This window comes from Lithobates pipiens, unplaced genomic scaffold, assembly GCF_037356315.1.
Source record: "Lithobates pipiens isolate NorthernLeopardFrog02 unplaced genomic scaffold, aLitPip1_a1.2 Scaffold_3, whole genome shotgun sequence".
Taxonomy (NCBI): Eukaryota; Metazoa; Chordata; class Amphibia; order Anura; family Ranidae; genus Lithobates; species Lithobates pipiens.
Window position 1 is genome coordinate 236,503,932 of NW_027507790.1, and position 16,036 is coordinate 236,519,967.

Below are 16,036 nucleotides of genomic sequence, written 5' to 3' on the forward strand. Positions count from 1 at the left end.
TCTCCATGTGTATGTCACCTGTATGGCAGACATTTATATAGAAAGTGATTTGTGGGTGGTTCATGTTCCTCTGAAAGACTTCCTGAGATCAGAAGTAATAGGAATCAGATCTTTCAATGAGCCAAGGTTTCAGAGACAATAGATCACCATTGGATACTTCCCTTTTTATCTTCTTGATAGAACATTAGGTTTCCATTACGTTAACATCATATTTGACACACTTAACTGCTTGTATCAGTGATGCTCAATGACGACATGTCTGCTTACATCCATTCTTAGTTTAACTCCTTCTAGTTACAATTTTTTGCTTTACCCCAAATGCTCTTTTTATGATGACGTTTCTATGATTACAGCCCAACTTTTTACATTTTTTTTTGTTTTTTGTTTTTTGACTAGAACAAGGAGAGACCCTTTCAGGTTTGTTGCTGCGTCCCTTTTGAGGGAATGTACCTTCACTTCCTGTTGAGCTCAGAAAGGATGAAAAATTTCCTGAAACAGGACAAATACAAAGAAAATGTTTTAGTTGAGTAGGAAAGCATTAGAGCATGAGACAATGTTTTTATTTCTGTCTATGCTGTCCCAATGGCAACTCCGCTCCTTGTCTTGTTGTCATAGGGAGGGACAGTGAAGGGACTTCTCCCCAGAACTCCCTCAGAAAGAGATAAAAAACTGATAGAAATTGTAATGCTTCTCCACTCTATCCAGAACTTTAAAAAGTTCAATAATACAAGTCATGTCAGAGCCATACTCATTCAGATCAGTGGCACGAATTCTTTATTTATTCAAGCGACTGATTTGGATTGAGTCTTGATGTTCCATTTGTAGGGCCTGTCCTAACCCGTATGCTATCGCTGACCTTCCCTATGATTGTAATTTGGCTTTGGTTGTCTGTTACTCCCTATTTCAACCTTGGCAGGCACACCAATTTTGATTTGGACTGTAGCCTTTCACTAACAGTTTCCACCTTCGAAGATAATGATATGCATGTAAAAATTGTGCACATAAACATGTACATGTTAGCAAAGCAGCTGACCATTTTCACAGGCTAACCTTCTGGCATGTCCAATTCCATAAAAGCAATAAAGACTAACGTAGCTAACTAGCTATCATTGCTGACCTCTTTATGAAAATCCCCGGTTCCCTGGTTATCACAGTTTTTAATTCTTCTGGGTTACAGACCCAGATTATACTGTACATGCAGCAAAAAGTCAGAAATCATTATAGCTATAATTATTCTGGGTGACCGCTGCACTCTGCATTAAAGACTCCTGACCTCTACCCTCTGAGTATTATGTAGTCCTGATCCATGGACCCTGTGCATAATGCACCCCTGACCCCCTGCACTCTGTGCGTTATGCACTCCTGACCCCTGCACTCTGTGTATTATGCACTCTCGACCCCTGCACTCTGTGTGTTACCTACTTCTGGCCCCTGCATTTCACATTGCTGACCCCTCCCTCTGTGCAGTATGCACTCCTGACCCCTACACTCTTTGGATTATGCCAAAATAGATATCCAAAAATGGTGGGTGAAGGGGTGGTCTTTAGTGTAAGACCACCTTGTAAAAGTGGGTGGAACTCTGCTTTAAGCATGGCTGCCTGCTCCCCCTTCTTTAGGTACCCATTGACTGCAACATTTTTATCCCATGGAGCCCTGAAACTTTCATACGTGAAGATTAGGTTTTTATTCTTTATATTTTTATGATTTGGCTATACGTGAGGATAGGTGTGGTAAGTCTGTAGCCCCATTGGGCATTCCAAAAGATTGACCTAAGTATCTATGATCTCTGTTTTGCTAACCTTTGAAAATAAATGTGTGAAAGATTTGCTGCAGTTGTTAAAGCAGGCATTTTAGATCCTCTGGAATAAATGCTCCCAGGGTTGTAAAAAATATCTCAAAGCTGTTCTTCTTTAATGTGCCTTTGTCACATTAAGCCTTAAATATGTTGTCTGTAGCACAAGTGTTTCATTTAACCCGATGATAAAAGAATTGGATGGAACATCCTAATACCTCTCAGCCCCGTCTCTGCATTCCTGTAAGGTTCGTGTTTTGCCTGGCCAGAAGTCTCACCGTCAGCTGTAGCTACTCATCGATATGAAGTCTCTGTAACAGCTGGAATTTTTCACTGTTTTTATTAAGGCTAAACTGGACTATAGAAAATAACTTACTCAACACAATTTTCAAACAACCTTCACAAAAATGTTATCAGTGTTATGAACGCAGAAGGTTTTGTCCAGAATACATAGGAATTATTATTTTGATAATGAGTTTTTTCCTGTTATTGGGGTTTAGAAAACCTAAATTTGCGATGCGTACTAATCCAGCCTTTATCAACTAGGGTTCTTCCAGAGGTTGTTAGTGGTTCTCTGAGCAATGAACAATTTCTGACTCAGATAAGTAATCACTGACATCAGTTGGCCTTTTTAGCTATTTGTAAAGGAAGGGCATTCTTTACATTAACCATCACTATAAGGAGCATCCTTCCAATTGACCATCACTGTAAGGAGCATTCTTCCCATTGACCACCACTGTAAGGGGCGTTCTTCCCAGTGACCACCACTATTAGGGGCATTTTTCACAGTAACCATCACTATAAAGAGCATTCTTACCATTGACCATCACTGTAAGGAGCATTTTTGAAAGACGAGCAACTTTTTTTTTTAAACTCTGACTCGGTTTGCGAGTAACATATCTCCCATATACAGTATACTGTATATTATATTTTTAAATGGAGTTGCTTGCCTGAAATTCAGCTTTAAACACTGGCTGTGTCTAGGTGCCTGTAGTGGAAATGAGCCTGGTGCACCTGATAAGCAAGCCCAGCAGTTCTTTTCCTATTACTTTGGGTTATTGGATAAGTAGGGAAAAGGTTAGGATTAAAATAGGAATTGGATAATTGTACTAGTACAGATATACAATACCAACCCTTAGCTTTTGCAGCAGAGATCCTCTAGTTCTTGCCTTTACTGTTGCTTCTCATTGCCTCAAACCATCATCATACAGTCCAGAAAATCCTATGCAGCTGCTAATAATCTGCATAGGTCTGAACCTGAGCTGCCCTCGATTCATAGCATTTTGTCCTGAAGATTGGCTTTGTAATTGCTGAGCACTGTATTTTGGAAGTTGTATTGAATGTCACATGTGCCCCATACCTGGAAGTACCTTAAAGCTTTTTCTAAAACAGACACCATATTACATTTTTTTTTACATCTTCCTTATACTCATGGAGAGTATCTAGGACAGCAGTCTCCAAACTGAGGCCCAGGGGCCAGATGCTGCCCTTTCCTTGCTTTTATCCGGTCTTCGGTGCAATATTTCATTTTCTGATGCCAACAATGGGGCATAATCCCCCCCCCCCCCCCCCCACTGACACCTACAAACGGGCACAATTCCTACCAATGACAACAACAATGGAGTACAGTTCCTCCCAGTGACAAGGATGGGGCATGATTCTTCCCAGCCAATGACACAAACAATGGGGCACAATTTCTCTTATGCCGAGTACACACGAATGGATTTTCCCGTCGGAAAAATCTTGGATGTTTTTTCTGACGGAATTCCACTCACGCTTGGCTTGCATACACACGGTCACACAAAAGTTTGCTGAACTTTTGACCGTGGTGACGTACAACACTATGACGAGCCGAGAAAATAAAGTTCAATGCTTCCGAGCATGAGTCAAATTGTTTCCGAGCATGCGTAGGAATTTTGCTCGTCGGAATTGCTACAGACGATCAGATATTTCTGAAAGATTGAGAACCTGTTCTCAATCTTTTGCTGGCTGGAATTCCACCAGCAAAAAATTGTTTACTCCCACTGATGCAGGGACATTTGTTACTTACAGTGGCCACAGTCCGTCTCCCCTGATGCCTGAAGGACAGTAAACTGGCCCCTTGTTTAAAAAGTTTGCAGACCCCTGATCTAGGAGATTCCTCCTTCCACTCAATTGTTCAGCTGACAATTTCCACCTGATCCCTTTGATAATTGGAAATTTGACTTTTGTTGAACCGGGTGGTGCCAACAGGGCCACCCGCAGGTAAAAAATTTGAGCCATATATGGCCAGCTCACACAGCCAACCTACTTTTCCCACCCCCAAATCTGCTTCTTAAGATTGCAACCACCCCCCCCCCCCAACACCAGTGTGCCCACACCCCCGTTCACTACAACCCCTGTGCCCTCACCATACTACAAAATCTAAAATCCCCCCACAACTGCTTCTTCACGCCAGTCGCCCTCCCCATGCTCCCACCACCATAGCTCCATCCTCTTCCCACCACCACACCTGTTGACCTGCTCTCACTGCTGCACCTGATCCCGCCATTACTTGTGTCAGTTCAAACAACTTTTGTTGAAGGAGCCTGCTGGAAAGTTTTTGACCAGTCAGTGGCTGCATTCATACAAATGGTGACTGTTAGAATACAATAGTCTATTATAATATATTATATAATATAATAGACTTCTTCTATGATTTCTTTGCAGTGTAATACTTCATATTTCTTAAATTAAAGAATTCAAAAAAATATATAATACAATAGACCAGCAGTGGGATTTGTCCATCTGTGCCGGTTAGCAAAAATGATGGAATCTGTTAGATTTTTTTTTCTTTATTTAGCCTGTAACAGAGTATGGCCAGCTTGTTGTGTTGAAATCTAAATCAATATGATGAATTGAAATAAAAATGTTCCGGCTGTATTGCGTAAGTAGTTTTAAGGTTTTGCACTGCAAAGCATTCTTAATAATTTCTTAACTTTTATTCTTTTTAATGAAATGCAAATGTTTTATTTGTTTACTGCAGTTTATGCTTTTCTGTGGCTTGTTTTATTGTTTCATGAAAAATGTAAATAATTTGTTCTATTATGCCATGTCATATTATGTTAATGTTATAATTATTTTGACATTGTACTTATGCATTTATTTATTTCTTTTCAGGAAGAGCTGTTGCAAAGGATATAAATTTGTCCTTGGACAATGCATTCCAGAAGGTAAACGCTTTTTGAAATACCATGATTTTTTTTTTTATGATACCATTTAAAGGCTAAGACCACTCGAAATAAAACAGTTCAGTTCAGGATGAATATTGCTGAGTTTACTCCTTATGGCAGTCCTTCTAAAGTCAAACATGAGATACATTTTCTGTGATTTGAAATAATAAGAGCCAGGCCAAGACCTACTCACTATGACTAATGGGCAAGTGTTTAGATTAGCCATTCTTAACCAGGCTTCCATGGAACCATAGGGCTCCTCCAGAGGCTGCTAGGGGTTTCTTGAGTTGTGGATGACTGACATTCCATGTTATGGTGCCTGCATAGTTCTGGGCCCAACACTACTTGTCAGAGCCAGCTTCATGACATATATGACATGTATAGTTGTCTGTAAGCAGATCATTCTGACCACCACTGTACAGGAAGGACAGTACGGTCTTCCTACTGGTCACCAATGTAAGGGACATTTTTTCCACTGACCACCAATAGATTCATTTCAGCAAGGGTTTCCCAAGACCTGAAAATTATTTCAAGGTGTTCCTCTGGGGTAAAAACGGTTGAGAAAGACTGGTGAGGATGGAAAATTGGGGCAGAGAGGTGGGTAGTTATAGGAAGCTAGTGGGTGACCTAAACATGCTTCTATCCAAAACCATATAACGACTGAAACTCCAATTTTGTTGAAAGAAATTCTCTTTACATAAACTATGTGTATTGCAAGGCTTCTGAAAACTTTATTGAAGGTTCTTGACTTGTTATGGTTCAGGAGAAACAAATGCAACCATTTTCATGCCTTTTCTCAAACTGACTACTAACTGGAACAGTCTGCCCTCATTATCATCACCACCAGTATGTAACTAAAAATGAAGCTCCAAATGCAGGAAAGGGAAATTTGATTTTTTTTGGGGGGGGGGGGGGGGGTCATTCTGTACAAAATGTACAGCACCCCCTTTTTTAAGCGAAGATCTAGCCATTTATGTGTTTATTAAAAATCAGCGTCTACAAAAAGCGTAGCTGCTGACTTTTAATAAACACACACTCACCTGTCCTACGATCCAACTATGCATCCACCTGAACTATCCATTCTCTCCTCGCCTCTCCCCGATGCCGGGATCACTAGTGTGGGCACCTGGCTGTGACAGCTTGCAGCTTCACAGCCAGGTGGGCACTGCGCATGCACGAGTCACGCTGCGCATCCTGAATGGCCGAGCAATCTTCTGGGACGTGTGACGTGTCCCAGAAGATTTCAGGGAGGGAGGGGAGAGGAGAACTTCCGCTCGAGTCGCCTAGGCGGAGCGAGCGGAAGTGGGAGCTGTGTACTTGTCAAAAATAGGTACCGCTCCCTCCCCCCAAAAAAAATGACATGCCAAATGTGGCATGCCAGGGGGTAAGGAGTACTTAAAGTGGAAGTTCCACTTTTGGGTGGAACTCCGCTTTAAGGGTGTGGCTGTTGTATCTATAATTAAGATGTAAAGGTGGACTTACTTTAGTAGATTTGAACATCATGAAGTATATCTAAATTCCAAACCTTTTCATTTAGTTTTGAATAGATGGGGAAGATTGGAAACTGTCAGGTGTTTATTGGTGGAAGTAGAAAAAAAGGTAAGGGTCATATGATCTCTTAAAGCAGTAGGTGTTCTCAGTCCGGTCTTAGGCAGTGTAGAGGGAACAATTCTCCATTGGCAGTGCTCCCAGGAGTTATGGCTGAAGGTTAGCTCTTTGCTCGAGTAGGTATTGGGTGTACAAGAAAGTGCTAAAACCATAACATATAGAATCCAGATTTCATTTTATTCAGTCTCTTATGTAAGAAAAAATCCAGCACATATCAGGGGGTTCAAAGGGCCCAACTTCATCAGGGCTACAATTAACACGTAAAAGCTTTGATTAGTATGCAGTATTGACTGTAATGTAAGTGGTGTGCATAGCATACTAGCTCATTAAGAATTACCTGAGATCGAAGCCCCCACAGAGGTCCTCGTTCACCTCTCCAGTGGCCGACATCTCTCTGGGGTGTTACTTCCAGATATCGCGGCTCCAATGCTGTGATTGGCCGGAGCCGAGATGACGTCACTCCTGCGCATACGTGCGGGAGCCGCTGGTAGCGGCACGGTACAACTAAAGCATCAGCATGTACGTGCCATTGCTTCAGTTTGCTTAAGTGCGCATGTGCCGATGACATTGGCACATGCAAATACAGGGATCTCTCCTTAACCGTGCAGGTTATACTACTGTATATGCTTTCTTCTAATGAGATTTTACACAGTAAAAGGAAGGGTATACCAACCACAAGAGTATTGTTAGTAACACGTCGCATGAGGTACCCTTGTGGCTAACAGAAGCCAGTGTCCAGAAAAGACTAGAAAAGCGTAACACAAATAAATCACCAGGACAGGGTGGCTTACACCCGAGAGTCCTCAAAGAACTCTAACCAGATCATTATTCCTAATCTTTATTGACAGCATATAGACAGGGGTGGCACCAGCTGATTGGAGAAAAGCCCACATGGTACTAATATTCAAAAAAGGGCAGAGACATATACCTAGAAACTATAGGCCAGTCAGCCTTACATCTATAGTATATAAACGATTGGAGGGGATGATAAGGGACTATAGCCAAGAATTTCCTGATGAAAACAGTATCATTAGTAGTAATCAGCATGGGTTTACGAAGCATTGTTCCTGCCAGACCAATCTGATAACATTCTACGAGGAAGTGAGCTGCCATTTAGATAGGGGAAGGCCTGTGGATGTGGTGTATCTGGATTTTGCAAAAGCATTCAATACAGTTTCCCTGTAAACGTTGTCACCCTAGGACAGGAACTGGGTTGCTGGCAGGATAAATAGGTAGAAAAAAAGGCAAAAAGCCTTTAAAAAGAACACTACTGCAGCCGTCTTATCTAGGGACTGAAAGGCTGTAATATAATACATTTTTGTTCTTGGGTTTAAATATACTTTATCCAACCTACATCACTCTCGTCTGTGTATTTTTTAGATTAACCCCTCCAGTGCCCTCAAGCATAATGTCCAGCTGGCAGGCTCAGTTCTGCTGATCCTGAACCAAAGCTCTTCATGCACTAAGCTCTCTCCCGAGCCTCTGTGGATAAAGCGGCGCGTTTAAGGCGTTAAAACTTTCTTTGGCATCTATACCCTGGTTGAGTCATAACTAACATATTAAACTTCATTGCCAGCTTACATTGAACTCCCTGAAGTGTCAAGCGGTAGATCATATGAAACATAACTGTTAAAAGCGGTGCACTTGGCATGAAAACCGTCTTGCTGAGCATCAGATTTTCTGTCTTTCCCTTTTTTCTTCGTGTTGACAGCTGTCTCACCATACACTTACGGACTGGACCCTGCTACGCGCTTTTGCCCCGGACTAGGTTTCTCATCTTTACAAAGCTGAGAAAATAAATTAAAAACTTATTTGATTTTCCAAAAATTCCCTTTTGAATTCCAAAAATATTTTTCCAGGGAGTAGAAACCGACTTTTTATAACCCAGCCCGGATTTTTGTTTAGTTCACAGGGCTATCGATACTGGGTCCCAGTAGGTGGCTTGTATGGAAAAGAAAAAAGAAAAACCTGCAAGCCACAAGAAGAAACATATGTGCATTTTCTGTGTACGGGTATGTCAATGCAAATATTAGGTCTGAAATGGAAAACTGGTTGCTGGGTAAGGTAATTATACACCAGATGGGAAGCTTTAAATAAATGAATGCCATTTTAAAGTTTTGCCGTCATTTTGTGATTTAGTCTTTTTGTGGTTTTCTCAAAATTTTTAATTATTTCATGGGTGGAGTGTTGAAGGATTATTGAATCTAATGTACAAATTTACCTCCATGTAAAATTACTTTTACAAATAAAGTAAACTTTGAAAAAGTAAACAAACTCTAAATAGAATAAGAAGTAAAATCAAATAATTTAAGTCTAATTGAACCTATAGGGTAAATCAGCTAAATACATTCCAGGTGATGACTCGATCTATAATTTTTGAATAAAGATTACCTTACCAACCGCTCAGTGTCTGCCAACCCTCTCCTCCAATCCCTACACTGGCTCCCAATCACCCAGCGAATTAAATTTAAAATACTAACCACAACATGCAATTCCATTCACAACTCTGCCCCGAGCTATATCACCAATATTGTCTCCAAATATCACCCAAATCGTCCTCTCCGCTCTTCTCAAGACCTCCTACTCTCAAGCTCTCTCGTCTCCTCCTCTCATGCTCATCTCCAGGATTTCTCCAGAGCCTCTCCCATCCTCTGGAACTCGCTACCTCCACTGGTCCGGCTATACCCTACTCTTGTTACCTTCAGGTGATCCCTGAAAACTCATCTCTTCAGGAAAGCCTATCAAGTCTCCAACTAATCTTCTACCACTTCCATCAGCTCATTCCCCACAGTTACAACCTTTTGTACCACCTGCCCCACCCTATTAGATTGTAAACTCTTCTGAGCAGGGCCCTCTTAATCCTCTTGTATTTTATTGTATTGTAACCATATTGTCTCCCTTTTATATTGTAAAGCGATGCGTAAACTGTTGGCGTTATATAAATCCTGTATTATAATAATAATAATAATAAAAACGATACTTAATTTTTTTATGGTGTAGCACTGCTCTCACAGGAACTGCTGGAGTTTCTGTACCTGGGTCTCCCACTGATTATCCTGCAGGCAGTTACATGGTATTTTCACACAGCCAGGTGCACTCACTCTTCCGCTTGTTGTCTCCAATGACCAGTCTAGGGGATTTGGTTTTATGTTTTATTTGGAGAATTTGGATAGGAGAAAGGGAATTAGTAGGAATTAGTAGGATACTCCAAATGAACTATGCACAAGCGAGGACAACTCTCTCTCTGTAGAACTGTGGAGCAGATTATCTGCTGAACCATACAGCGTCTGTGTGGAAGAACAAGTCCCTCTGTAGCAGAAAGGAGTCAGGGGACTTTGTCAGTGGACGTAAGTCTTCAAGACACTAGCCAGTGTCTCCTTTAGCTCACACACCCAGTATGCTGAATTCTAGGACCAGAGGGGGGATTTCAGCAAAACACACTGAGCCTCAAGTAACCCTTCAGGGTCTGTACTCACAAAATGTCCAGGGACAGCTAGTAGCCTCCTCCCCACCTGAACCTCTCTCTTTAGAGGTGGGCTGGACTGGAACCCTGAGCCCATGCGCTAGTCAGACTTAAATACAGGCACCCAGCATTCCTTGGGCACATCCCCTTCCAATTGGCCAGGGCTATATCTGCATCCATGACCTGCTAGGTTTCCTCCCATTGTCCAATATGCCTTCCTGCTATTGAATCAGTGACAAATCAAGTTATAAAGGCAGAAGTTTTTTTTTATCTTACTGCATTTTATGCAGTAAGATAAAAAAAACTTCAGTGTGTAGCAGCCCCCCCCCTCCCCAATTACCTATCTGAGCCCTTTCTCTCTCCAGCGATGTCCACGATCCCCTCAGCCAGGCATCTCCAAACTACGGTCCTCCAGCTGTTTCGGGACTACATGTCCCATGAGGCAGTGTAAAACTCTGGCATTCACAAACAAGACTAGGCATGATAGGAATTGTAGTTCCTGAACAACTGGAGGGCCGTAGTTTGAAGATCCCTGCCCTAAGTCATCCAGGACCCTCCTCCTGATTGGCTGAGACAGAGCAGCAGTGCCATTGGCTCTGGCATCTGTCAATCAAAATCTGTCAGCCAATCAGGGGAGAGAGGGGGCGGGGCCAGGCCAGGGCACCGTGTCTGAATGGATACACGGAGCTCTGACTCGGCTTGGGTGCCCCCTGTAGCAAGCTGCTGGCTGAGTGGGCAATCAAAGGAGGGAGGGCCTAGGAGCAGCAAAGAGGGACCCAAGAAGAAGAGGATCCAGACTGCTCTGTACAAAACCAACTGCACAGAGGAGGTAAGTATAACATGTTTCATATAAAAAAAACAAAAAAACAAAAACAAGCCTTTATAATCACTTTAAGCAGAAAAGCCCAAAACTATATAAACTCTCTAGCACCTACCTAGGAGGGTGCTACATTGGGAAAATGTGCTGGTGAAGATTTCTTAAGGTGACATGATTGCTAGATTTTTTTTTAAAAGTGCACCTGGATAAAAAAAAAGAAGAGAATTAAGAATCACCTGTCCTGCCATCCACACTGCCGATTTTCGCTCTCTTGAAGAGTTAAGCTTGTTGAAGAATCCATAGCATCTGGTACTTATATATGCTGTGGATACCTGGTACCTGCTGTGCATTGTGGTTTCATCTGCTGGGCAGTCAGCAACCACATCACTAGGACTGGACACATCTACTTGTCTTCAGTTCACAGTTTCGCAAAACTTGCTTGAAATTCACAAACTTTGTGGCAAACCTATTGAAGTCTACATGAGATGAATCTTGTTTTTCTGTTCTGCCACTTGTAGGGTTAATAAGCAAGCTATTGTCAAACAAAATGCATGGGAAGCTGGGAGCTTCCTTGGACTAATGCAAAAATGATAAAAATAACAGTTTATGTCCCTAAACAGAATTGGTAGCTCTCCCTAACAGTGTTAAAGTGATATTTAAGAAAATGAAAAAGTTTTAGGTAAAAAATCAAACATTTCATATTTACCTGCTCTATACAATGGATTGGCACAGAACAGCTCCGATCCTCATCTTCTGGGGTCCCACGTCAGTGCTTCTGCCCCCCCCCCCCCACTGAGTACCCCCATGGAAAGTCTCACCCTGCTCCCTCGTCATAGGATTTGATTGACAGGAGCAGGAGCCAATGGCCTCTGCTGCTATCAATCTGCCCATTAACCACATGCCGACCGGGTCATAGCCGAAAGACGGCTACAGCGTGGTCAGCTTATTCTGGGTGGACGTCCATGGGACGTCCTCACAGAATCTTGCTCCTGCGCGCCACCTGGAGCACACACCCGGGAACATCCGTGACCGCCGGGTCCGGAGGATCCGGCACATCACGGATCACAGTAAATGGCCACTGATAACGGCCGTTTACCACATGATTGCTCTGTCAATTGACAGAGTGATCACTTGTAAACAAACCGGCGTCACGTCATGATGCCAGTTCCTCCCTCCCCTCTCCGTACCGATCGGTACAGTGAGAGGGGAGAGGGGGAGAGATGAGCAGCGCTGTGGGCACTACACATCCAGCCCACAGCGCTGCTCAGTGACAATACTCTGCCCATACTCTGCCAATACTGTGCAATACTCTGCCAATACTCTGCAACACTGTGCAATTCTCTGCCAATACTGTGCAATACTGCAATACTCTGCCAATACTCTGCCAATACTCTGCCAATACTCTGCCAATTCTCTGCCAATACTTGCCAATACGTGCCAATACTCGCCAATACGTGCCAATACTCACCAATACTCTGCCAATACTCGCCAATACTCTGCCAATACATTTTAACAGAAACAAAAAATTTTTTTTTTTTTTTTACTGAATTTTCAATCTTTTTTGATTTATATCGCAAAAAATAAAAAATAAACAGCGGTGATTAAATACCACCAAAAGAAAGCTCTATTTGTGTGAAAAAAAGGACAAAAATTTCATATGGTTACAGTGTTACATGACTGAGTAATTGTCATTCAAAAATGTGAGAGTACTGAAAGCTGAAAATTGGTCTGGTTAGGAAGGAAGTTTAAGTGCCCAGTTGTCAAGTGGTTAAAGGTGAATAGAGTCGGGAGAGCCACTGCTCTTGTGCACATCGCTGGATGGAAATCAGGCTCAGGTGGGGATAGGGGGGGATTCTGTGCAAAAGAAAGTTTTTTACCTTAATGCATAAAGGTTAAAAACCTTAGAGCTTTAGAATCACGTTAAAGAGGAAGTAAACCCTGATGGGTTTATTTCCTCTTTGATTCCCTGCAAAGGTAAAGCATAATGGACTACTATGCATCGCATAGTAGCCCATCATGTGTCACTTACCTGACACAGGAGCCAGCGAAGTCACCACTGTCCCCTGTAGTCCAGCGCATCCATCTTCTCGGTGGGTCCCGCTGTTCCGCCGCTGTCATTCGACGAAGCCGCGATGACGTCACTCACGCGCATGCGCACGGGAGCCGCCACTCGTGGCATATCGCCGTTGACAGTGGTGCGCTCAGTGCGCCTGCGCGCCGCTGTCTACGGTGCATGCGCCGTAGACAGCGGTGCCTGTCTTTTGGCAAATATCTCCTAAACCGTGTAGGTTTAGGAGATATTTCTTGGACCTACAGGTAAGCCTTAATCTAGGCTTACCTGTAGGTAAAAGGGGTTTGTAAGGGTTTACAACCACTTTAACAGACATCAAACATATACATTTTATAGAAAGAAGACTGGGCTCTCCATCCCTTCAAATGATTGCTTTTTGTGGCTCAACTGACCAGAAGCAAAGACGTTGTTGCCCAATTATAGGTTGTTCCTTATTTTTAAAGGAGAACCTGCAAACATTGTGAAATGTGAACTTCATGCATCCTACGGAATCACTGTGAACCCATAGCAGCAGCAAGCCAGACCTCATCCCTATACATCACAACTGTGTCTTGTAGAAATGTAGACCTTCCAGATTGAAGGATGGGGGGGGGGCCAAGCATTCAACAATCACCAAACTGTTGGAAGATACTTCATCCAGCTCAGCCTTTCAAAAAAGCAAAGATCGGTAGCATGGGCAGCAGGACAGATGAGTCTTAATTATTTGTTTTGCTGGGTGCACATTTTTCAAGTGTTTTTTTTTTTTTATCTAGTCCTAAAGTTGCCACTAATAATACAATGATCATACCTCCCAACTTTTTGAGATAGGAATAAGGGACACCAATCAGCAAAAGTATGCAGGCATAAGACACGCCCCTTGCCACACCCCCTTAAAGGAGAATTGTACAAAAAAACAAGATTGGTTAAACCCACAAGTGCTTTTTTTACCACTACTATTCCTTTATATTGACTTTTGGAAATTACAAATGCAGCAATTTAGAAATCAGATGAAAGGTTTAGCACTGGGAAACACTTTTCGATAGATAAAAAGTGCATTTTATATACATCTATATAGATCACAGCAAAATGAGGGACAAATGAGGAGGAATGAGGGACAGAAGGACATTGCTCCAAATCAGGGACAGTCCCTCGAAATCAGGGACAGTTGGGAGCTATGCAATGATGATAACTTAAAATAAATATTCACTACAATAATAGATATTTTCCTTTGAACTTAAAAGCAACTGATTTTAGTTCCAGAGTCATTTTCACATTTCAGCGTCATATACTTACAATATTTAATCTATAAATAATTGTATTACTTATGATACAGATGTGAGGCATACTGTATATCCCTTCACTGGCTTCCCATACCCCACCGTGCAAAATTCTAAATGCTAACCACAACATACAAAGCCATTCACAACATCGCCCCCATCTACATCACCAACCCCATCTGCAGATATTGCCCAAATCATCCCCTCCGCTCCTCCTAGGACCTCCTGCTCTCTAGCTCCCTTGTTACCTCCTCCCATGCTCAGGACTTCTCCAGAGCCTCTCCCATCCTCTGGAACTCCCTGCCCCAGTAAATCCGATCAGCCCCTACCCTGTCCACCTTTAGGAGATCCCTGAAAACTCATTTATTCAGGGAAGCCTATCCCACACCCACCTAACCTGAGCCACCCCCCATCAAATCATTCCCCCGCATCTATTACCTTTTGTACCTTTTGTGCCACCACCTCCCTTTAGAATGTAAGCTCTATGAGCGAGGCCTTCCTGTCCCTTTTGTATTGAACTGTACTGTAAATGTGTTGTCCCCCCCTCTACATTGTAAAGCGCTGAGTAAACTGTTGGCGCTATATAAATTGTGTATAATAATAATGATTATAGTATATACATGTATATATTTTTTGTAATGTAAGAGTGGACAAACAAAGCTTCCTTTTTGTGATATTTTCAAGTTATTTTATTTCTTTTAAAGTGAAAAGGTGGAAGTAAAAATTTGAAAAAAAATATAAGCTTCTTTCTAGTTTGACTAATGATCATTTGAAAACAAAAGCTGCTATAGATATATCATTTATACATTTCGTTTGTCTTAAGTTTGTCCCATTTGTGTTAAATGCCTAAATCAAAATTTCAGTTACAAAGCATTACAAAGTTATTTGCAAACAATTTAGGGCATTTTAATACATTTTGTCAGTGGGTGTTTTTTTCAATGCTTTCACGAAATAAAAAACAATAAACAAAAAAATGAAATGAAAATGAATGAAAATGAAAAAAAAAAAAAAAAGTTCACAAGAATAGTATAAAAATCTTTATTTAGAAGGGTTGCTACCCCTCTGCTTTATTTTTAGAGCAAAGAACCCAGTAGTTCCAGGTACAGAGGCAGATGTGACTCAATATATGTGACAGCACAAGGTCAATGACCAGCGCTGTCACATGGGGAGAGTCCATGGCTCTGGACAACTTGAAGAACATGTGATTATGTGTTACTATGGAGGGAGCCATAAAATGGGCCTGTTGTTTTGCCTGGCATGACAGCCATTTTGAATCATCATACATCGTAGTAGATAGTTGCTAGAAACGAGAACAATTATTATTTTTTTTGCTAATTCCTCAATGATTCGTCTCTTTATAGATTATGACGTCTGCTCAGAAGCACCATGTGAACAGCAATGTACGGATAATTTTGGCCGAGTTCTGTGCACTTGTTATCCTGGTTACCAGTATGACCGTGAGAGACACAAGAACAGAGAGAAGCCATATTGCCTAGGTAAGTGTAATGTTAATTGCCTTCTGGTCTAGCTAGTCTAGACTTAAAGGAGAAGTATAATATCTCATTGAAGATATTTTCTTTATTACATTAAAAACTAATAATTAAGCATATAACTTTCAAATATTTATAAGAATATGTCATATTTACCACTTGCAGGTGGCCAATGTAAGTCAGTTAACCACCACCTTTGTTGAGACATTTTTCTACTATGCTATGCATCTGCTGTAATCCAGGGGTGCCCAACCTTTTGAGGAGCGAGGGCCACTTGGTAACCGGTTGCGGGCCACAATGAGCGTAAATGGGGGATGGCAGGTCTGTGTCCACTCTGCATATGTAACC

At 41.9% G+C, this 16,036-nt stretch overlaps 1 protein-coding gene across 1 annotated transcript in view; it reads left to right on the plus strand.

Moving 5' to 3' along the window:
- The window catches only part of CCBE1 (collagen and calcium binding EGF domains 1), a 550,252-nt gene that overhangs the window by 431,149 nt on the left and 103,067 nt on the right, over nt 1-16,036 (plus strand). Inside the window, exons 3-4 of the mRNA XM_077462907.1 lie at nt 4,931-4,983; nt 15,560-15,694. Of these exons, the coding sequence (XP_077319033.1) occupies nt 4,931-4,983; nt 15,560-15,694 (188 nt within the window). The remainder of the gene's footprint in view (nt 1-4,930; nt 4,984-15,559; nt 15,695-16,036) is intronic.